At 37.9% G+C, this 19,779-nt stretch overlaps 1 protein-coding gene across 2 annotated transcripts; it reads right to left on the bottom strand.

Moving 5' to 3' along the window:
* Window positions 1-7,131: 7,131 nt before the first annotated feature.
* Window positions 7,132-13,759, bottom strand: cited4a (Cbp/p300-interacting transactivator, with Glu/Asp-rich carboxy-terminal domain, 4a). 2 transcript variants are annotated; one of them, XM_016286488.1, is made up of 3 exons: window positions 13,623-13,759; window positions 10,640-10,868; window positions 7,132-9,691 (listed from the first exon to the last, which is right to left on the bottom strand). In XM_016286488.1, exons 2-3 carry the CDS (start codon window positions 10,856-10,858, stop codon window positions 9,188-9,190), a joined length of 723 nt encoding a protein of 240 aa, XP_016141974.1. In that variant the 5' UTR covers window positions 10,859-10,868; window positions 13,623-13,759; the 3' UTR covers window positions 7,132-9,187. The 2 variants fall into 2 exon arrangements, with proteins under 2 accessions (XP_016141974.1, XP_016141975.1); XM_016286489.1 differs by having other exon boundaries at window positions 7,132-9,679; window positions 10,628-10,868.
* Between the last annotated feature and the right edge of the window lie 6,020 nt (window positions 13,760-19,779).

The raw sequence follows: 19,779 nt of genomic DNA on the forward strand, positions 1-19,779 counted from the left end.
AATTCCTCGTATGTGTAAACATACCTGGCAATAAAAACTCATTCTGATTCTGATTCTGATTCTGAACATGACACAATGAACAGGGGAACCAATGGCATGAATACATGAGGGCAAGGGAAGCATGACACAAACAGGGACCATGACTAAACTCCAAAATAAAAGACATGAAAACATGAACATGAAACACAACCCAAAACACCACATTACAATATGTTTTTAGTTCAGTACATTTTATTTACCGGAAACTTACACTTCCATAACTTTTGTACACTTTCATTTTTTGAAATTTGTTTCAAAATTCAGTTTTTTCTTCTTCTTTAAAAAGAGTCCAACCTTAGGTCTGTATTTCAAAGTGTTCATTACAGTTATTTAAATGATTTTGAGTTTGCTGTGTTACTCTCCCTGACCAAGGCATGGGCTAAACGCATTGGAGAGTTTTTAGGTCTTTTGGATGTAGCCATCTGATAATAAAGGCTTTTTAATCTGAAAGAGTGCCATGATCATCCTAAAGTTTTCTTTGATGGACTGTTACACACCCTAGACCAGAGAGCACCTTGACCTTACAGTCGTCCCAGAGATGCACTCTGTAGTTTTGGACTTTATTTAAAAGATTAGTTCACTCCAGAATTAAAATTTCCTGATAATTTACTCACCCCAGTGTCATCCAAGATGTTCATGTCTTTCTTTCTTCACTCATTCCAGAAAACATTCCAGGATTTTTCTCCATATAGAGGACTTCAAAGGGGAACAACTTGTTGAAGGTCCAAATTGCAGTTTCACGATCCCAGCCGAGGAATAGGGGTCTTATCTAGCGAAATGATTAGTAATTTTCTAATAAAAATAAAAACGTATATACTTTTTAACCACAAATGCTCTTTTTACACTAGCTCCACGATGCGCTTCCACGACTTCACACATTACGTAGAAACGTTGGAAAGGTCACACATGACGTAAACAGAAGTACTGACCCAGTGTTTACAAGTGTGGAGAAGGAGGACAATTCAAATGTTGTCGAATGCTGAATGACACATGTTTATATGTCTTTGCATCAGTTTATTGTTTTAAATGTTCCATTCGTGTGCATATACTGAATGTTCAAATCTTTTCTTCTAGGAAAAACATGACCATTCCAACTTGGCTATGTAATGTGTGAAGTGGATGCACATCTGAGCTGGTGCAAGACAAGCATTTGTGGTTTAAAAGTATATAAATTAATATATATATTTTTTTATAAAATGACCAATCGTTTCGCTAGATAAGACCCCTATCCTTCGGCTGGGATTGTGCAGACCCCTTTGAAGCTGCATTGAAACTGGAATTCGGACCTTCAGCCCATTGGTCCCCTTTGAAGTCCATTATATTGAGAAAAATCCTGGAATGTTTTCTGGAAGGAGTGAAGAAAGAAAGACATGAACATCTTGGATGACACTGGGGTGAGTAAATTATCAGGAAATTTTAATTCTGGAGTGAACTAATCTTTTAAATAAAGTCCAAAACTACAGAGTGCATCTCTGGGACGACTGTAAGGTCAAGGTGCTCTCTGGTCTAGGGTGTGTAACAGTCCATCAAAGAAAACTTTAGGATGATCATGGCACTCTTTCAGATTAAAAAGCCTTTATTATCAGATGGCTACATCCAAAAGACCTAAAAACTCTCCAATGCGTTTAGCCCATGCCTTGGTCAGGGAGAGTAACACAGCAAACTCAAAATCATTTAAATAACTGTAATGAACACTTTGAAATACAGACCTAAGGTTGGACTCTTTTTAAAGAAGAAGAAAAAACTGAATTTTGAAACAAATTTCAAAAAATGAAAGTGTACAAAAGTTATGGAAGTGTAAACAAAGAAGGACAGTTTATTGTTCCGTGGCCAGAAAAATAAACATTCCTTGAATTGATAAATGATTATATTGTCTGCTCGGTGGACGGACAGATCAAATAATTGTAATATTGCTTCTGCTACAGTTAATTCGAAGATATAATCTAAATATTTATTATGAATCATAACCAGTTATAATTCGTCATAAATATTTCCCTTTTTAGAGCTAATAAAAACCCTACAGACATGAACATCTTGGATTACATGGGGGTGAGTAAATTATCAGGACATTTTAATTCTGGAGTGAACTAATCCTTTAAATTTGGATATTTCAATTTCCCGTCTATCTTAAAAACTACTCGCCAAACTCACATTTCAGTAGCAAATTTTAGATAGTTATAAACCCCCAAATGACATTAAAAACTCTATATTTTATTTCGGTCCAGCCACTGAGCATGTGCAGTGTAGAGCAAAGACTGTTTCTTGACACCAGCCACTAAACGGTTATATTAAGCTGACAGCAGCAGACAGCATTTACATCGTAAATACCAAGCAATGATTTTGCAGATTGCTGATTGGCTCTTTTATTTGGAACTGCCTTCTTTCTGTCAAATTTCTTTACTAGGGCTGCCATATTGGGTGTTCAATTTCTCCCATTCACTGTAATACAAGTAGTATAGTCTCAGCTGCTGCTATTCATTAAATCTGACTGAATCCACATGATTTAAGCTTTAATTTGTGGTTTACGTGTCATTGTTTGTAGATTAATTACCACATGGATGTAAACATGGCTTCTCTTCTTCTGTAAATTAGATTTCACAATAATTAAGAAATAAGTCGTAAAGGGGTCATAGGATGCCCATTTTTCACAAATTGATATGATTCTTTAGGGTCTTAATGAAAAGTAACATTGTTGGGCTAAAATTTCTCAATGGTAGTGTAAAAAACACCTTTTTTACCCTGTCAAAAACAGCTCTTTTCAGATCAAGACGTTTTTGTAGCATTTCCCTTTAAATGTTAATGAGGTGTGCTGACCCCGCCCCTCTCTTCTGATCTGCTCTCGGAGAGACTGTTCACTTTAGCCGCATTCATCGTGAAACTTGCTAATTAGCACATTATTAGGAAAGGCGATTTGCAAAGATTCATTACAAAACATTATACTCGCTTCTTCTGTAGATGAGGCTGCATCATGAATGATTCGCGCGAACATAGATGCATTTATGTAGATCGGGGGCGCATTCCCTTCAGAAACAATGTAATCCACTGCATCTTCAGTGGCTCAGATGTCAGGAGTAAATGATGACTGCTATGTTCATTATTACATCCAACAACAGAACACCTCAATCGCTTGCTAGGAGTCATTCTTGTCTTCATCTGATCCGGCGGTGAAACAATGGCGGACTGATGACAGCTCATTCAGGGCGGCGCTAAGGTAAGACACCCGTCCAGTCTGTGCTGAAACGCTACTGTCAATCAAACTATCATGGGAGGGGCCTGTCTATGTGACGTCACACAGACAGGCATCTGAGATCAGCTCGATTTGAGAAAGGGGAAAACATTTAACACGATTAAAAAAAAAAACACTGGGTGGATTTTTATCATTATAGGGTGGTTGTGTACATACACTGCCAACACAAATTTAGTTCAAACAACTTGTAAAAGTGCATGTAGTATTATATGACCCCTTTAATGGCCAACTCCTCATAATTTTTTTTAAATATGGCCACTAATAAAACAAATAGTGATGTAGAAACCACTTTATTTTCTATGTAGAGCTGCAGCTCTGGTGCGCAGCAGAAATGCTGTCAGCGTGAAAGCACGACATGAGCCTGCTACGTTGCCACTTACTCGCTGGTTAATCATGTGGTGTGAAACAGGCCAATTGCAGAACCACAGTCATACTGTTTTCAGTGTAAACTGAGCAATGACTGCATAATGCTTGAGGTGTTACTGGTGTAGCCCACTGCAGTCACCTGTCTACAAACACATATGACGGAACGACACCGGCTGAATGAGTCAAGCGAGAGAAGAGGAAAGCCGTCTGAGAGACAGGGTGGAGACGTGAAGATGAGCAGACAGCGCCAGCACAGGACAGGGACTGTCTTCATGTTGACTTGATTTGTGTGTTGCGGGCAAACATATCGTAACACTGAGAGATTACAGCTGTTTGTACATGTCTGCATGTTGATGTGTATCAGCATCAGAGGTAATATGGCTTATGGCATTCTTTGAAAAGCTTGTATGACTAAAGGCTTGAATATACTACATGACTTTTAACATTTGAATAGATTTGATTTTAAAACACTCATCCGAGCTAACAGGGAATGTTGTTTCAACTTTTACTAACATTATATAAATGTTAGAACAAAGTAATGTTTATGGAATATATTATTAATATTTGATATACGTTCTTGTAACGTTGAGAGAAAATGTTATTAGATCTCGGAACATCCTTAAGATGTTATTTGCACTTGATGAAAGTTGAGCATGCTGAGAGCAAAGTAAACATTCAAATAATGTTATATTTTGGGTGAAAATAAAATACGTTTTAAGAAACATTTTGTAACCTTCAAATAACGTTATAAACACGATAGTAAAACGATAGTAACATTTTTATTACAAATAAACATTGAAATAATGTTATATTTTGGGTGAAAATAAAGAATGTTTTAAGAAAGGTTTTGTAGCCTTCTAATAACAATATAATCATGACAAGAAGACTGGACATTTTAATATTTTAGGAACATTTAGAAACAATGTTCTCACAAAGTTTACGTAGCCTAAATTTGTTAACCTAAATGTGAGATACATCTACCGACTTTGTAAATAGTTACAGGGGAAAAACGACACTACCAGACAAATTTTGGTTCAACTAAAAGAATAACACAAACTCAGATCATGTTTTACTTAACAAATTAATACATAAAACACATTCTGTATTAACCAGAAATAATATTGTTAGCAAATGTGCATGTTATGCACGTTTACAATGGCTAGATTCAATAATAAGTTACAGACCGCTATCCAGAATTATTAATCTCAGTCATATCTAAATTCACAATACTCGTTGCACTGTTTTCGATGAGTTGCAGTCTGGTTTGAAGGAGGTGCTAGACAGTGGCATTTCATGGCTCTGACTGCAGACTGTGATTTGATTAACATGCAGTGTGGCTTTGCAATCATTCAGCGATATTTAGCACTGATTAAAATCCACTTTATGGATATGGGTTTTGGTGTTATAGTAAGTGTTTGAACATGAATGCAGGGTTTGTAGAAATGCATTAGCTAGTATTGGTTTGGTGAATATACAGTATGGACTGTCCATATCCACTGTCTGGTAGCAGGTTTCAGCCCGTCTCTGTTTATGGATTTTATGTAAATGGAGTCTGGCCTGTTTGACGCAGAACAAAGCAATAGACTGTGAGCAATTGTCCGTCAGATGAGATGCTCAGACATGATCGCACTGAGTAAGATGGATTAGATCGTCGGCTATAGCAACATCCACTCTCAGATAACAGATCTGCTCTAAAATCTGAAGAGGCACCTGTAAATGAGACACCTGGAATGATGTAAATCAAGCTCAACTCTGCAACTGAGCATACCATGAGAATTCAAAAAGGAATAGTTAATAGTTAATTTGCTCACGCTCAGGCCATGTTAGATGTAGGTCTTCAGAATAACATTGAAGATGATTTTTAGCTGAAACCGTGGTTCTTGGTGATTCATGATATGCAAGTCAACAGCTTCTGTCACTTTGAGAGTCAAGAAAGCAGGTACAGGAAGCACAAACTTAATACCCGTGGCTCCTGACGATACACTGAGATCTTATGCAATGAAATGATCGGCCTGTGCAAGAAACGGAGTATTATTTACAGCATTATTACCTGTAATCCAGAGCCTCTGGCAAATGGTTCTGGAGCTCAAGCTATCTGATACATGATGACGTATGTGCACAATCATGCCTGAACTGATGCCATTGTTGTTTACAACAGAGAGGAAGGATGCGTGTCCAGACCAAACACCTTCAAAAGCAGTTTACTACCAGCAAGTAAAGCAGTTTAACAAAACCTGGCATTACAAAGACTGATGATGCCACATTCTGCACACACGTCCTACCTCTCTGTTGTAAACAACAATGGCATCAGTAATGCATTATTTTGTTACCACACATACGTCACCATGGGACATAAAGCGTGAGCTCCAGACTCTTGTGAGCGTGCAGAAAACCACTGCACAGACTGATTGCATGGCTTTATAATACGTAAATATGTTATCATGAGCCTCGAATATTACTTTTGTTTCCTGTATGTTCTTTTTTGGCTCTCAAAGTTATGGCACCCATTGACTTGCATATTATAAATCACAAAAAAAACAGTTTAGTTAAAAGTTTAGTTTTAGTTTAGTTAAAAATCGTTGTTAATGTTCTTCTGAATAAAGAAAGTAATCTACATCTCGGATGGCGTGAGGGTACGTAAACACATTTTCATATCTGGGTGAACTATCCATTAAATCAAAGGCCTTCAACCCTGCTCCTGGAGACCCACTGAGCTGCAGAGTTTAGCTACAACCCTAATCAAACACACCTGAACAAGCTAATCAAGCTCTTCAGGATCTCTCGAAAAGTCCCAGGCCAGGTGTGCTGAAGCAGGTTGGAAATAAATTTTGCAGGACAGTGGGTCCCCATGAGCAGAGTGGAAGACCTTGGGCCTCATTTATAAAATTGCACCTGAATGTTTTCAGATCTCTGCTTGTAAACGCTGCCTAATAGATGTCATTAATATAAAATAGAGCACCAGTCAATGTCCAAATCCTTTAATTGATAAATGCGAGCAGCAGGAATTGCTTAAATTTCGAAATACCTGCAGTACTCGGACACTGAAAAGTGCGTACTTCTGCCTAGACTCTGATGTGCCGCTAAGCACTTATCCACGTCAAAGACTGTTTTTATAAATCTGAACACTGGATTTTAATTGGCTCATCTCTCATACAGTCTCACGAGTCCGTTCCATTCAGCACCTAATATTTAGTTAAGACAGTATTTATAAAACTGAATGAAAACCATTTCGATACTGTCAGAGATGGGGTTGATATCACTTTTTCATATTTATTTTTAAACAGCATCACCTTTCCCCTGTTGTTACTGTGTAAAATGTTGAACTGATATAAATATACTTTAAGAGAAAAAAACAAATCAATGTGTCGGTTCAGAAACTGTGTGAATTTGTTATGTCACTATCAAAATTAAATTAGACATGCAATTACACTCAATGAAACCACCTCTTTAAATAAATATTTTATTTTCAGTGAAAATAAATAAATTTTCTTAAGACAGAATCAACAACATTTAAAAAAAGTATTTGTGGGAGCATGGCGACAGTACATGACAGCATATAGTTTGAAAGAGAACATACAATTGCATCTGCGAGGTGGTCACAGACTGACAAACTCAAGTAGCATTCATTTTTAAGTTTCACATAGTCCATCCCTTTAACAAAAAAACAACAACAACAAAATGAACATGATTGGATCGCTGGGAATGTGAAAAATCATTTAATCATCAATTACAAATCTACAGATCATTTGATTTTTCTGTTTCTAGATGTGGTTTGTTTATAATTATCCAAGTATCACAAATGACAGAATAAGCATATTGGGGAAAACATTCCAATCTCTACTGATAAGAGAAATACGGCTGACGAAATCAAAGTCTGAAACTTGAATTTTCCATTCCATATGTATCAGAGACTTAAACAATCAGCCAAGATGGAGTTGTAAAACACAGGATATGACCCATCAATTTGTGCTTTTTCATTCAGTGGCAATTGTTCACCATTCCAAGCCGTACGTACAGCAGTTACCCCAGCTGGGGCGGGTAGAGTTGAGGGAGTTGAGCCCAGCTCTGGTAGAACAGATTAACCTACTAGTACTGTACGCTGTGCTATTTCCATACCAACCCAACCCCCACAGAGAACTCAACACAATAACTAGCAACGTAACGACACAGGAAGTACTCCAACTCAGCAGGGCAGCCGTTCCCAACTCTTCATTACACCCTGAGCGATAGCAAACTAATGAACATGTCAATTTTATGACTGACCGTGCTGACCTCAATTAACAAGAAGGTTGCAAGTGTAATTTAAATGTAATCAGGTTTAAACCTGCATTGTTTGGGGAGTGAGGAAGGAAGCAACATTCCATGCTGGTTTGTAAGTTTGGCTTTCAATGCACCAATCAGGAAATGTGTGTTATGGTTGGTTGGTTAGTGGTTGTTTCAAACAGTAGTTGAATGATTGACATTCAGGTTCATTTAGAAACAAGCAGAAGGTTTAATTCTTTATGCAGCATGTGGCTTAATGGAGACTGTGGTCCACGTTCTTCACTACAATAAGAAGCGTATGAGCAAACACTACGTAACAGCTGGAGTTTCGATGTTGCCTCTTTGAATCATACAAAGACAGCAGTTTCTTCCTCATTCACAAGGTAAGCATGTCTACAGTGAATATTTTGTCAGTATAAAAAAAACTATAAGGCAGTTTTACGGTTCAGACTCATCATCTCATCAGCAGGGAGCACAGGCTCAGCATTTCGTAAGGGAGGCTACAAAACATTCCACCATTTTCCAGGCAAGACAGAAATATTCCTGAAAGTATCAAGACACATCCTATAGTGAATGTAAGACACTCATTTCGGGTCTTATTCAGTTAGATGTAGCACAAAAATGAGTGTTAAATGTGACATTTTTAAGTCAAATTTTGAATAGCAGTAGAATGGAAACACTGCGCACAAAGTATGTTTCATACCCAACCGCTGCCACCTCACCACCCCCTTACCATTTAAAATATCATTAAGAGCTACTGGAAAAACAACCCGTTTTGAAGTACCAGCCTTCAATTCCCACATAACGCACTCACTTTTTATCACAAGTCATAGGGTTAGTTTGAGAAAAGGCAAATCTCTATCACCACAGATCATGTCTGCTTTTTGGTAGGTGTTATACATAAATACATTTCTAAATGCTATTGATTCTAGTTGCCGCCTAAGGATGCAAAGCAGTTTCTGCAAAGTTCAAGCAGACTTCTTTTTCCACCATGCAAAGTTACATTCAATCCTGGGACACTTGGTCACATCAATCCAGGATGACCAATGGGACAAGACAAGGCCTGCTCGCCAAAGCCACACTTGTGCCAGGTTCTTCTTCAAAGACTGAAGAACATCCAGAACTTGAAGTCTATGCCCTCATTGAAAGACAGCGTGCACTAACACAGCTTCACAGAAACGGAGAACCTGATTGTTTCAGCTTTTCTTGTCTTGCCCCAGCTTTTTCTTGGCGACCAAGTCCTTCTCTAATTCAAGAACCAGAAACAAAACTTCAGCAGCTGACAGTACTTGGTTGCTGCTTGCACACAAAGTCTGAGATGAAATCAAACTCGTTTTGTCCAAGGAAAAGCTCAGGCAACTCTTGAACCCGGTCCAACCCTAACTCCAGCACCAAGGACGTCAGAACTTCCTCATCAATCAAGTCCATGTCCATGACGTTGAGGGCCAACGCTGGCCCGCCCATCCCCATCTGCATGCCTGCCAACTGAGCAGGGCCCATCCTGTGCTGGACGTTTCCCATGTGATGCCCATTCGTAGGCCCGTGAGGGTGTCCGTGGTACTGAGTATTGAGTTTCTGAAGATGCATGCTCGCCATAAGCTGCTGAGATGCTGTAAGGCCTCCTCCACCCATATACTGCTGTGGGTGCTGGTTCTGGGGCTGCATATGATGGTGCTGGGTTTGAGGGTGACCCTGCGGTTGCTGATTTGGACCTCCGTACATCATACTGGGTTGCTGCATTTGGTGGGGGTGTCCACCGCTCATCTGGCCATTGACCTGACCGTTCATGACGCCGTTCAGAACCAAAGACTTAAACTACTTCAGTCTGTTTGCACTGAATTTATTTAATACACAAGTTTCACAATTTGAGTTGAATTACTGATATAAATGAACTTTTCCACGACATTCTAATTTATTGAGATGCACCTGTATATATATATATATATATCTCAACAACAACCCATTGTGGTTGCAAACTTAAAGCAGATACACGATGATTTGAGCCCTTTAATATTGCAATGCAAATATTCCAGTAAGGAGCATCAAGGAGACGCCAGGAAGATCAAAACAATAACAGGCAGGGAGGTGGACAAAGTGTTCAGCAAACAAAGCCAACCTACTGCCAGATGCATGTCAGACTCAGCAAGATATAATGTCAAGAGGAATGAATTATTGGATTTACTCACATGACAGAGCAGTGTTTAGAGTTTAGAAAATGTCTATTATATTAAACTAGATTCAATTACGATTATAATCAAGCACATATATATAATTCATCTTCCTAATTCATACAGTTGATAACATGCAGATTTATTCAATTTTTTTGTTCTCAAAACCAGTCATATTCATTGTCAGTAAATGTCCTGTCCAGTGTTATCGTCTCTTTAACATCAATAGCTTCAGGAGTGAATCAGCACATATGTTTAAGAATCACTCATTTTGTCTCATGTATGTCATCATTTGAGGTAGAGATAAGAGATGAAAGGACAATGTCGTCTGGGGTCCATGCTGAGTATTGAGTTTCTGAAGATGCATGCTCGCCATAAGCTGCTGAGATGCTGTAAGGCCTCCTCCACCCATATACTGCTGTGGGTGCTGGTTCTGGGGCTGCATATGATGGTGCTGGGTTTGAGGGTGACCCTGCGGTTGCTGATTTGGACCTCCGTACATCATACTGGGTTGCTGCATTTGGTGGGGGTGTCCACCGCTCATCTGGCCATTGACCTGACCGTTCATGACGCCGTTCATCACATTCCTCTGCCTCATGGCTGCCTCCATGGAGCTCTGGGGCACCCTGCCGTAGTGCATGAGCTGCCCGTTGGGAAGGGCCCGCAGACCGGGCTGGTGTCCATGCGGAGAAGGGCCGTTCATTCCCATGCGATACCCATGCAGGCCTCCTCCTGCAGAGCCGTGGGTCATAGGCATCATCATGTGTTCAGCCATGCCTTCTCAACTGCAGAGATATGAGAAGAATGGCAGCAATGAGGAGCAAATATTCAAGCAGGTTCTCAGTATAAGCTGACAAATACTTTCAGTTTCTTGAAAACCATCAGTAGTAAACATTATACCAATATTAGGATGTCTGGCTAATCCATTTGGGCTTTAAAGATCAGTCTTACATGCTTGTTAATCAATTGCAATTGTCTTGTTTTCCAGTAAAAATACTTACACATCCTTTTACTTGAGAAGCAAAATTACATCAAAATAATAAGAATTTTCACAAGTAAGCAAATATCTTGTTTTAGCTATGTGTGTTTTATATATATATATATATATATATATATATAATTTATAATATTACTTTTTATTGTATATATTAAACTGAATGAAAGCAATATTGTAAAAAAAAATATATATATATATATTATAGAAACAACTTTCACATATATATATATATATATATATACATATATATATGTACATACACATATATACATATACACACACACACACACATACACACAGTGGGTACAGAAAATAATTTTAACCTTTAAAATAACCACATTTTGCTGCTTTTGCAGCCTGAAATGAAGACGGACAGTTTTCGGTTTTTTTCCATGCTGTATTTACTCAGTGCAACTTATGACATCCAATATAACACCAACATGTCACAAAAAAAAAAAAAAAGATTCACTGAGTTGGAAAAAGGATCACCCTTTTCCTTGGTGATCCTTCTAAAATGACTTGTAAACTCAATCAGGCGTAGCTAATCACCTTCTCAATGACACACAAAGCCATTTGACTTTCAACTGTGATCATATGTGCTCATTTTGATCAGCTCAGCATGAAAAAGGGCTTTTCTGGAGCATTTCAGTCCTTGGTAGTGCAACTGAAGCAAACAATCAACTACGGGCTGCAAGACACTGTCAAAAGATCTCTGGGATAAAGTTGTGGACAGGCACAAGTCAGGAGATGGATACAAAAAAACATTTCAAAGGCTTTATCAATGCCTAGAAGCACAGTGAAGTCTATTATTAAGAAGTAGAAGGTATTTGGTAAAACACAGAGCCTCCCTGGATCAGGACGTCTCTCCAAACTGATGAAAGAGCCGGAGGAAACTGCTCAGAGAGGCGACCAAGAGCTACAGCAACTCTGAAGCAGCTGCAGGAATTTATGATAAAGAGTGATCATTGTGTGCATGTGACAACAATATCACAAATCCTCCACAAATGTGGCTTGTATGGGAGGGTTGCGAGAAAAAAGCCACTCCCCACAAGAAGGGCAAAATAACGTCAAATTCTTCAGGAAAATCTGCTGCCCTCTGCCAGAAAGTTGTCAATGGTAAAAAGATCTGTGGAATGACTTGAAGACCGCAGTCCATGTTTTATCTTTCACTTCTATGTTATTGTTGCACTGAGTAAATACAGCTGGATAAAACAAAAACGGTGTCTTCATTTCAGGCTGCAAAACAACAAAATGTGATTATTGTAAAGAGGGCTGATTCTTTACTATACCCACTGTATATTAAATAAGATATAATGTACTGATTAAGAAAATGGGTTTTGTTTTGTTTTTATTTATATAATTTGTTTTGCATTATATGTATATGTGTGTATAAATATATACCGTATGTGTGTGTATATATATATATATATATCTCAACAACAACCCATTGTGGTTGCAAACTTAAAGCAGATACACGATGATTTGAGCCCTTTAATATTGCAATGCAAATATTCCAGTAAGGAGCATCAAGGAGACGCCAGGAAGATCAAAACAATAACAGGCAGGGAGGTGGACAAAGTGTTCAGCAAACAAAGCCAACCTACTGCCAGATGCATGTCAGACTCAGCAAGATATAAAGTCAAGAGGAATGAATTATTGGATTTACTCACATGACAGAGCAGTGTTTAGAGTTTAGAAAATGTCTATTATATTAAACTAGATTCAATTACGATTATAATCAAGCACATATATATAATTCATCTTCCTAATTCATACAGTTGATAACATGCAGATTTATTCAAATTTTTTGTTCTCAAAACCAGTCATATTCATTGTCAGTAAATGTCCTGTCCAGTGTTATCGTCTCTTTAACATCAATAGCTTCAGGAGTGAATCAGCACATATGTTTAAGAATTACTCATTTTGTCTCATGTATGTCATCATTTGAGGTAGAGATAAGAGATGAAAGGACAATGTCGTCTGGGGTCCATAGGAGCCTCACCTCTCCGCCGGTCTACATAAAACAAAGAATTTCTCCTCTTCTTTCTACCAAGATGAAATCTGTCTGTAAATGAAATATAGGCTACAGACTTTGACAATCTCTATCAGACCACAGTGCAACTTAAGTCAAACATCAGCACGAAGGCTACTGAATGTGTATTTAGAGAAAAGTTGAAGCGTCTCCTACACTCACGAGCGTGAATGTTCAGTTTGAGCATAGCAATAATGCAAATATAAAGTGTATACAGATGCAGACATAAAGAACATTTAAAGACTGACTCTTAAGAAATGATATATTGTCATACTGCATTATTCTGTTTTCTAAGAAGAACAAAAGACACTAGAGCAACATATTTTTGAGTTGTAGGAAGACTTAAAACCAGAGCAGAAATAAGATCACTTAACCTATCCAACCATATGCCCAACAGTACAGATATTTAAATTTCACTAATGCATGTTGATTTCAAATATAACATTTACAAATGAACAATAGATTCAGCCTTCTCGTTACCACAGTGAACTCTATATAAAACACACATACCGTCAAATAAATCCTGTGGTTGTAGAGATGCTGTTTCGTGTTCTCAGCCTCCGTAAAGCAGCGCAGGTATCTCCAGCGACTGTACTCTAGTCTGAACAGGCTGCTGCTGCTGCTGCTGCTGCTGCTGCTGCTGAGGGCTTTCTGGGTCAGCACAGGGATTACACACACATAAAGAAGACCAGTGAGAGGGGCGGAGCCACTCAAGCCCCGCCCCTTCTCTGCTGTAACTGGCTCTTGCTCTAATCACAGACGTCACTGGCCAATTACTCACATGGCCTTCAGTTATGTGTGCTCTGGCAAAGAAACTCCTCAGAAATCACGTATCATCAACACAACGTACTTGTTTGTTAAAAAATGTCATTGACTCCCAAGGAGCTTGATATTGTTGGCCTTAAAATGAAACCAATTTTTTCTTTTTGCCTTTACTCTTCGTTTCTTAGCCATAATTTTATCTCACTTTTTTCACCTGTGGTGTGTTTACCTTTTATAATTTGAAGATACTGAAAGTCTGTGCCGAAGCATTATGACATATTGTGTTAAATATGATATTAAAAGCTACTCGACTTTACTGTAGACACTCATTTCAGACAGGTATTATTTTAGTTTGACCACTTTTATTTTTCATCTGTATGCCGTCCTTATCAAAAGCACCGTGACAGAAAATGGACCTAAAGCAGGTCGCAGCCTATTGTCTCTCATGTAAATGACATATTTATCATTTTAAAGAGAGAAACGGACTGCGAGAAGAAAGAAAACCACCTGTTGGCGTGAAGCATGTGCAAACGGACCGACACCAGCACCGCTGTACTGCTCGAACATACAGTACATATATCTTCACACATACATACTATATGCTCTTACACTGTTTCTCGTGATTTTAATTACTTTTTGGATGAGTTGGAGCTCCTTCAATATTGTTCAAAAAGCATACCATCTAAACAAAAGGTGGCTTTTTGAAGAAGCTCAGATGTAAGATGAAATATAAGTGTGTTGGATATTCACTCACTACTAACACTTTCACAGTGAAGTGAAGAGTCATGCAGAAAACTCCTGGCAGGGTGAACTCATTCCTCATTCCTCATTCCTCCATTTCTCCATTTCTAGAAAGGAATGTGGTGAGCAGAAGTGTATAATCTCTCTCTCTCTTTCTCCTGTTCTTCTATTGTCTCTTTTGTCAGTGTGTAAATTAAGCCTGATTCAGATTGAACAGTGTGCTCAGCTGACTTTAGCTTTGCACAGAAACCTTTCATCTTAGCCTATACAAAAAGCCTAATAATCAACTGTTTAAGGACACAAATTGTAATTAGTGATGTTTAATAAGACACGCATCACCATTACTATTGCTGATATTGGGGGTTTTGATTCAAATTATTAAATTTTTTTGCTACATATAAAAATGATACCTCAAATTGCATGACTTGTTGAAGAGAGGTGTGCTTTTACTTTGCTAAACCATAATATGTATGATTTTAGCCATATCTAGGGATCAGAATATCATAGATTGGCTCTTTTGACTTGCACCAGTAACTGATCACCTAGTAACCACCCTAGCAACTGCATAATAATGTCTTGGCCGCCACCTACAACACCCATGGCCAGTGAATTTTTCATGGGCCACCACTCACATTTTCTTCATCATAAAGTCTCCCTTTGACAAACTGAGAATATAATTTTTTTGTGCTAAAGTCGATCCTTTTGTGAAGGTGTTCAGTGTTAAAACCAATTTCTTTTGAAATTCCGTATGGGGTGTCAAAATGTGTCAAGAGCTAATGACCTAACTAGTACAGTAACAAGATAAAATTAGTCTTTCTTCCAAATCTGGACATATTTTACCCCAGAGTACTGCAGAGAACCAAAATGGCCCATTTAGAGCACATCGTTTCATTCACATGAAAATATTCTGAGAAACAGTGTATGAAAAATAAAACAACATTTGTAAACTGTGTAGGATGTACCACATGGAACTGCAAAATGATTATTTCCAAACAGGTTTCCCAAACACCTCACCCTTCATCTCTGTTGGAGTCACACCCTTACTCATGGCATACTTAAATACTTAAAGAATCTATCCTATTGTTGCCTCTGCATACAGTTGACATTTCAGAAAAAAAAAAGTGTTGTTTAAAGCTACACTATGTAACTAAGTATCTACAAGTTACTTGTGGAGGAACATTGTTTTGGTAATTACGTGATTAATTTGATGAATTATGTGAAGTTTGCCAATGCAGACATTAGACATGATGATAATTGCTATTTATATTCTGGAAGGTAAAACAGTGGAATCTAATATCTAATATAACTCGGCTAGTAGGCTATAAGTCAAATAAACCGAAGTAGTAAATGGTTTATAGATTCGAATTGTTACCAACATAAACACTGTTTTGTGAACCTTTTCAATCCACAGGAAATGTGATGCAAATGTGCAAACTAAACGTATTTTTGAAAAGCCATTCATATTTTATCACAGGGAATCTCCCTTTCCCATTATTATGACACCAGCATATAGTAGTAGCCTTACCGTCTTTCCTTTATTCATCCATAACGGATGAAGGCCAGAAGTATGCAGTTACCTGCAAATACTATCCTGATAGGTCTAAAAATATAAATGATTAATATGGGCTCACCAAAATGATTTTAGGGTAAGCAAAAACAAGGTTTAGAATAGATTTATGATGTACTCGCTCATTAATGAGCTTCAAGTACAGGTCAAATCTACCTATAATCACTCTTTCTCACTCTCACACTCGTGCTATTTCGTTCAGTCACAAGTCACTAAGCAGCAACATGACTAATAAAGTTATTACTAAACAATTACAGGCCAAGACTAACAAAATGTTATTGGGAAGGTAATTACAACCAACAGGTTCAATTTGAGACTAGTGCTCCGTTTGACCTTCAGTGTGGCAGAGCGAGAGAATGAAAGCATTGGTAGAAAGGTCACAGCGATGGACAGCCTCTTCTGACAAGTGTGGCAACACTGCAAATTATCCATAGCAATTTGCAGGTGGTGTGTGCAGAGCATTTCCATAACAGCGCCTATATTTTCCTTTCTCCCTCTGACATTTCATAAAAAAAGTGTCATGAATATTTTCACAGCTGTTTGGTTGTCTGTTTATATTGGTGTTTAGCACGCACGCACACAGGTCTTTACCGAAACCCACTGAGATAGATGTGGAGAGCAACAGTATCCTAAGGAAACAAAGATGAATCAGGTTTTTTTATGGAATGTGGTGATCTGAGATTTGGCTATTTGGGTTTTTGAAAGTGGGGCTTTGCAAAACAGGACAGCATTTCAGTAACATTTCAAAGGAAGAAACATTTCTTTTAAGGTCACTTACACCCTAGAGAAGGCTCTGATGGAGCATTTGATTGATAGGAATGTGTAAAATCCACGTTGACACCACTTCAGTTTGTAATCAACTGTGAATACGGCCAACTGGATTTCCAAAAGCACAACTGTTACTGCAAATCTGAAACTGTCACTGATCAAAGGAAGATTACGGCAGACTGTGTTGTAGCAAAATTAGCACTTGATAGATATGAATGCATAAGATCTGGTTTGACAACGGTTCAAGTGTGAATACTGCAAACTGGTTTTACGAAAGTACAACCGTACTCGCATGTCTGAAATTGTCATTTATCAAAGGATGCTTATGTCAGCCTGCGTTGAAGCTAAATTAGTAGATAGGAATGTGTTAAATCTGCTTTGATGCCAGATTAGTTTGAAATCAAGTGTGAATATGGCAAACTGCATTTCCAAAATACAGCAATGCAACAGCCAATATGCTAGTAATTTGCATGCTAATAAGCAACTAGTTAATAATGAGAATGGGTCCGTAATCTAGTAAAGTGTTAATGAAATTGTAATTGATCAAAGGATGTTTGCATCCTTTTTGCTAACATTAAGTTAACATTAAGTTATAAAAAATGTTGAATTTTGAATTTTTGATTTCTGAAGGTAACAAATGTCCCCTTTTTTATTTTCAATTTTTAACACTTTTTGATTATCCAAACACTAAGGGAATGTGACATTTTATAATTTTTGCAAACATTATGGGAATGTTACTTTTGAATGTTCTCTGAAACACGTAATAACATTTAAAAGAAAATTAACATCCAAATAAAATGTTTCAAAAATCAAACTTTCCATGAACAATGTAGAAATAATTTTTTTGTGCTAACATTTTGAGAACATTATAAAGGCCAAATAACTTTGAACGAACGATCTATTAACGTCACTAGAAAAATGTTTGTTCATAACTTGCCAAAACTTAAGCCAAAGTTCCGAGAATGTTCCTTGTTAGCTGGCTCTCTAGCGGGTATTAGCATAAACTTCTCTTACAGATCAACTACAGTCAACAGTTTGAAGAGGACCTTGCTGAACAAGATAGATTATATAAACATGTTTATAACTATAGTAGTTACCTGAGCAACAACATATCTGGCATGCACAACAATGTAAGTATGTATCTTATCTAAGACATCCTGATGCTGAAGTATTTTGTTGTAACGTGGGATTTGTAGATCTAGTTCAGATTCAACCAAAGTATGGGATCACTAGCTTGAGCTAGCCAGTTTGAACCTACTCATATTCGGCTAGTTAACACATGTACACACACCAGCCTACATTATCTGCAGTGCATGCTACATTGTGTACAAAGATCTCTCCACACCCCATCTGTTTATCAGCTCAGGGGGCGGAGCCTCTCACCTGTTGCTTCAGGTAACCAGGATCAGGCCATGTTTGTGCCAGACTGTTTGTGCGCTTGAGAGTGTTTGTCCATGTGTTTGTGAATGCTTATAGCTGTTGTGTGTGTGACTCAGCTTATGCAGTAGATTCACAGTCCACTGTCAGCTTGCCACAGTAAGTGTGTGTGCATGCGCATGTGGTTAGTTTGTGATTAGGGGAACGAAAAGGAAAGAGACACAGAACAAGGGAAAGAAAAGCAAGGGGGAGGGGTGACGCCCTGCATGCCTGTGTCTCGTGGTGTTAAAGTCATGTTTTGCTTCACTGGTTCCATTTGGCGGTCATTGACTCCCCTTCATATGAGTCTACCTTCCCAAGAACGGAATCCAAACTCTTGAGTATCCAGAAGCTTATTCAGTTCCTTGGGACAGTTCAACCAAAAAAAGATCCATTTGGATTCAAAAGGAGACTAAAGAATGATAAAAAACCCAAAAGTAGTCCATATGGCTTGAGCACTATATTACTGCGTAATGATGCTTATGCAGTTCCTTGAGCATGACAATATTTTTAACTCACCTCCATGTCAATACAAAAGGAAATTTAAAAAATAATAGAAAGCACAAAAGTTGTCCATACGGCTTGAGCACAGGTCTTCTGAAGCCATACAACAACACTGTGTGAGGACAGACCCAAATTTAACTAAATTTAAGTTGATTTCTGAAAATACTATGCCACAGATATTCAAATTTGCCACTAAAATGTGTGGTTTGACATCAGTGAAACCAAAGAACATTGTTTCTTCTAACCAGTCATGATGCGACAAGTTCAATACGAAGAAGTGTAAATGAGATTTCGAGAGCTGTAGTGAATGAGAACTACTTCTGTGAATAAAGGCTTAAGGGATTAGTTCACTTCCAAGACGAGCATTTGTGGTTAAAAAGTATAAACATTTCATTTTTTTTAAGAAAATGACTGATCGTTTTGCTAGATAAGACCCTTATTGCTCGGCTGGGATCGTTTAGAGCCCTTTGAAGTTGCATTGAAACTGCATTTGTAACCTTCAATCCAATGGTCCCCACTGAAGTCAATTATATGGAGAAAAATCCTGGAAGGTTTTCCTCAAAAACCTTAATTTCTTTGTGACTGAAGAAAGAAAGACATGAACATCTTGGATGACATGAGGGTGAGTAAATTATCAGGAAATTTAAATTCTGTAAGTGAACTAATCCTTTAAGACATTATGTGCCATATAGCACGTCTGCTTTTTATGAAACTTTTTGCCCTTTTTTGGATCTTCTTTTGTGTACTGCTGAAAAACTTTGTGGGTGGAATGACATAAAGATGAGTAAATGATGACAGAATTTTCATTTTTCGGTGAACTATCTCTTTAATAACAAATACCTTAAGCCTTAACACAGCTTACAGAGCTCAAGAACACTCATCTGAGAGCAATTCCAACCACAATAACAA

Source organism: Sinocyclocheilus grahami, unplaced genomic scaffold (assembly GCF_001515645.1).
Source record: "Sinocyclocheilus grahami isolate Dianchi unplaced genomic scaffold, SAMN03320097.WGS_v1.1 scaffold210.1, whole genome shotgun sequence".
Lineage (NCBI taxonomy): Eukaryota > Metazoa > Chordata > Actinopteri > Cypriniformes > Cyprinidae > Sinocyclocheilus > Sinocyclocheilus grahami.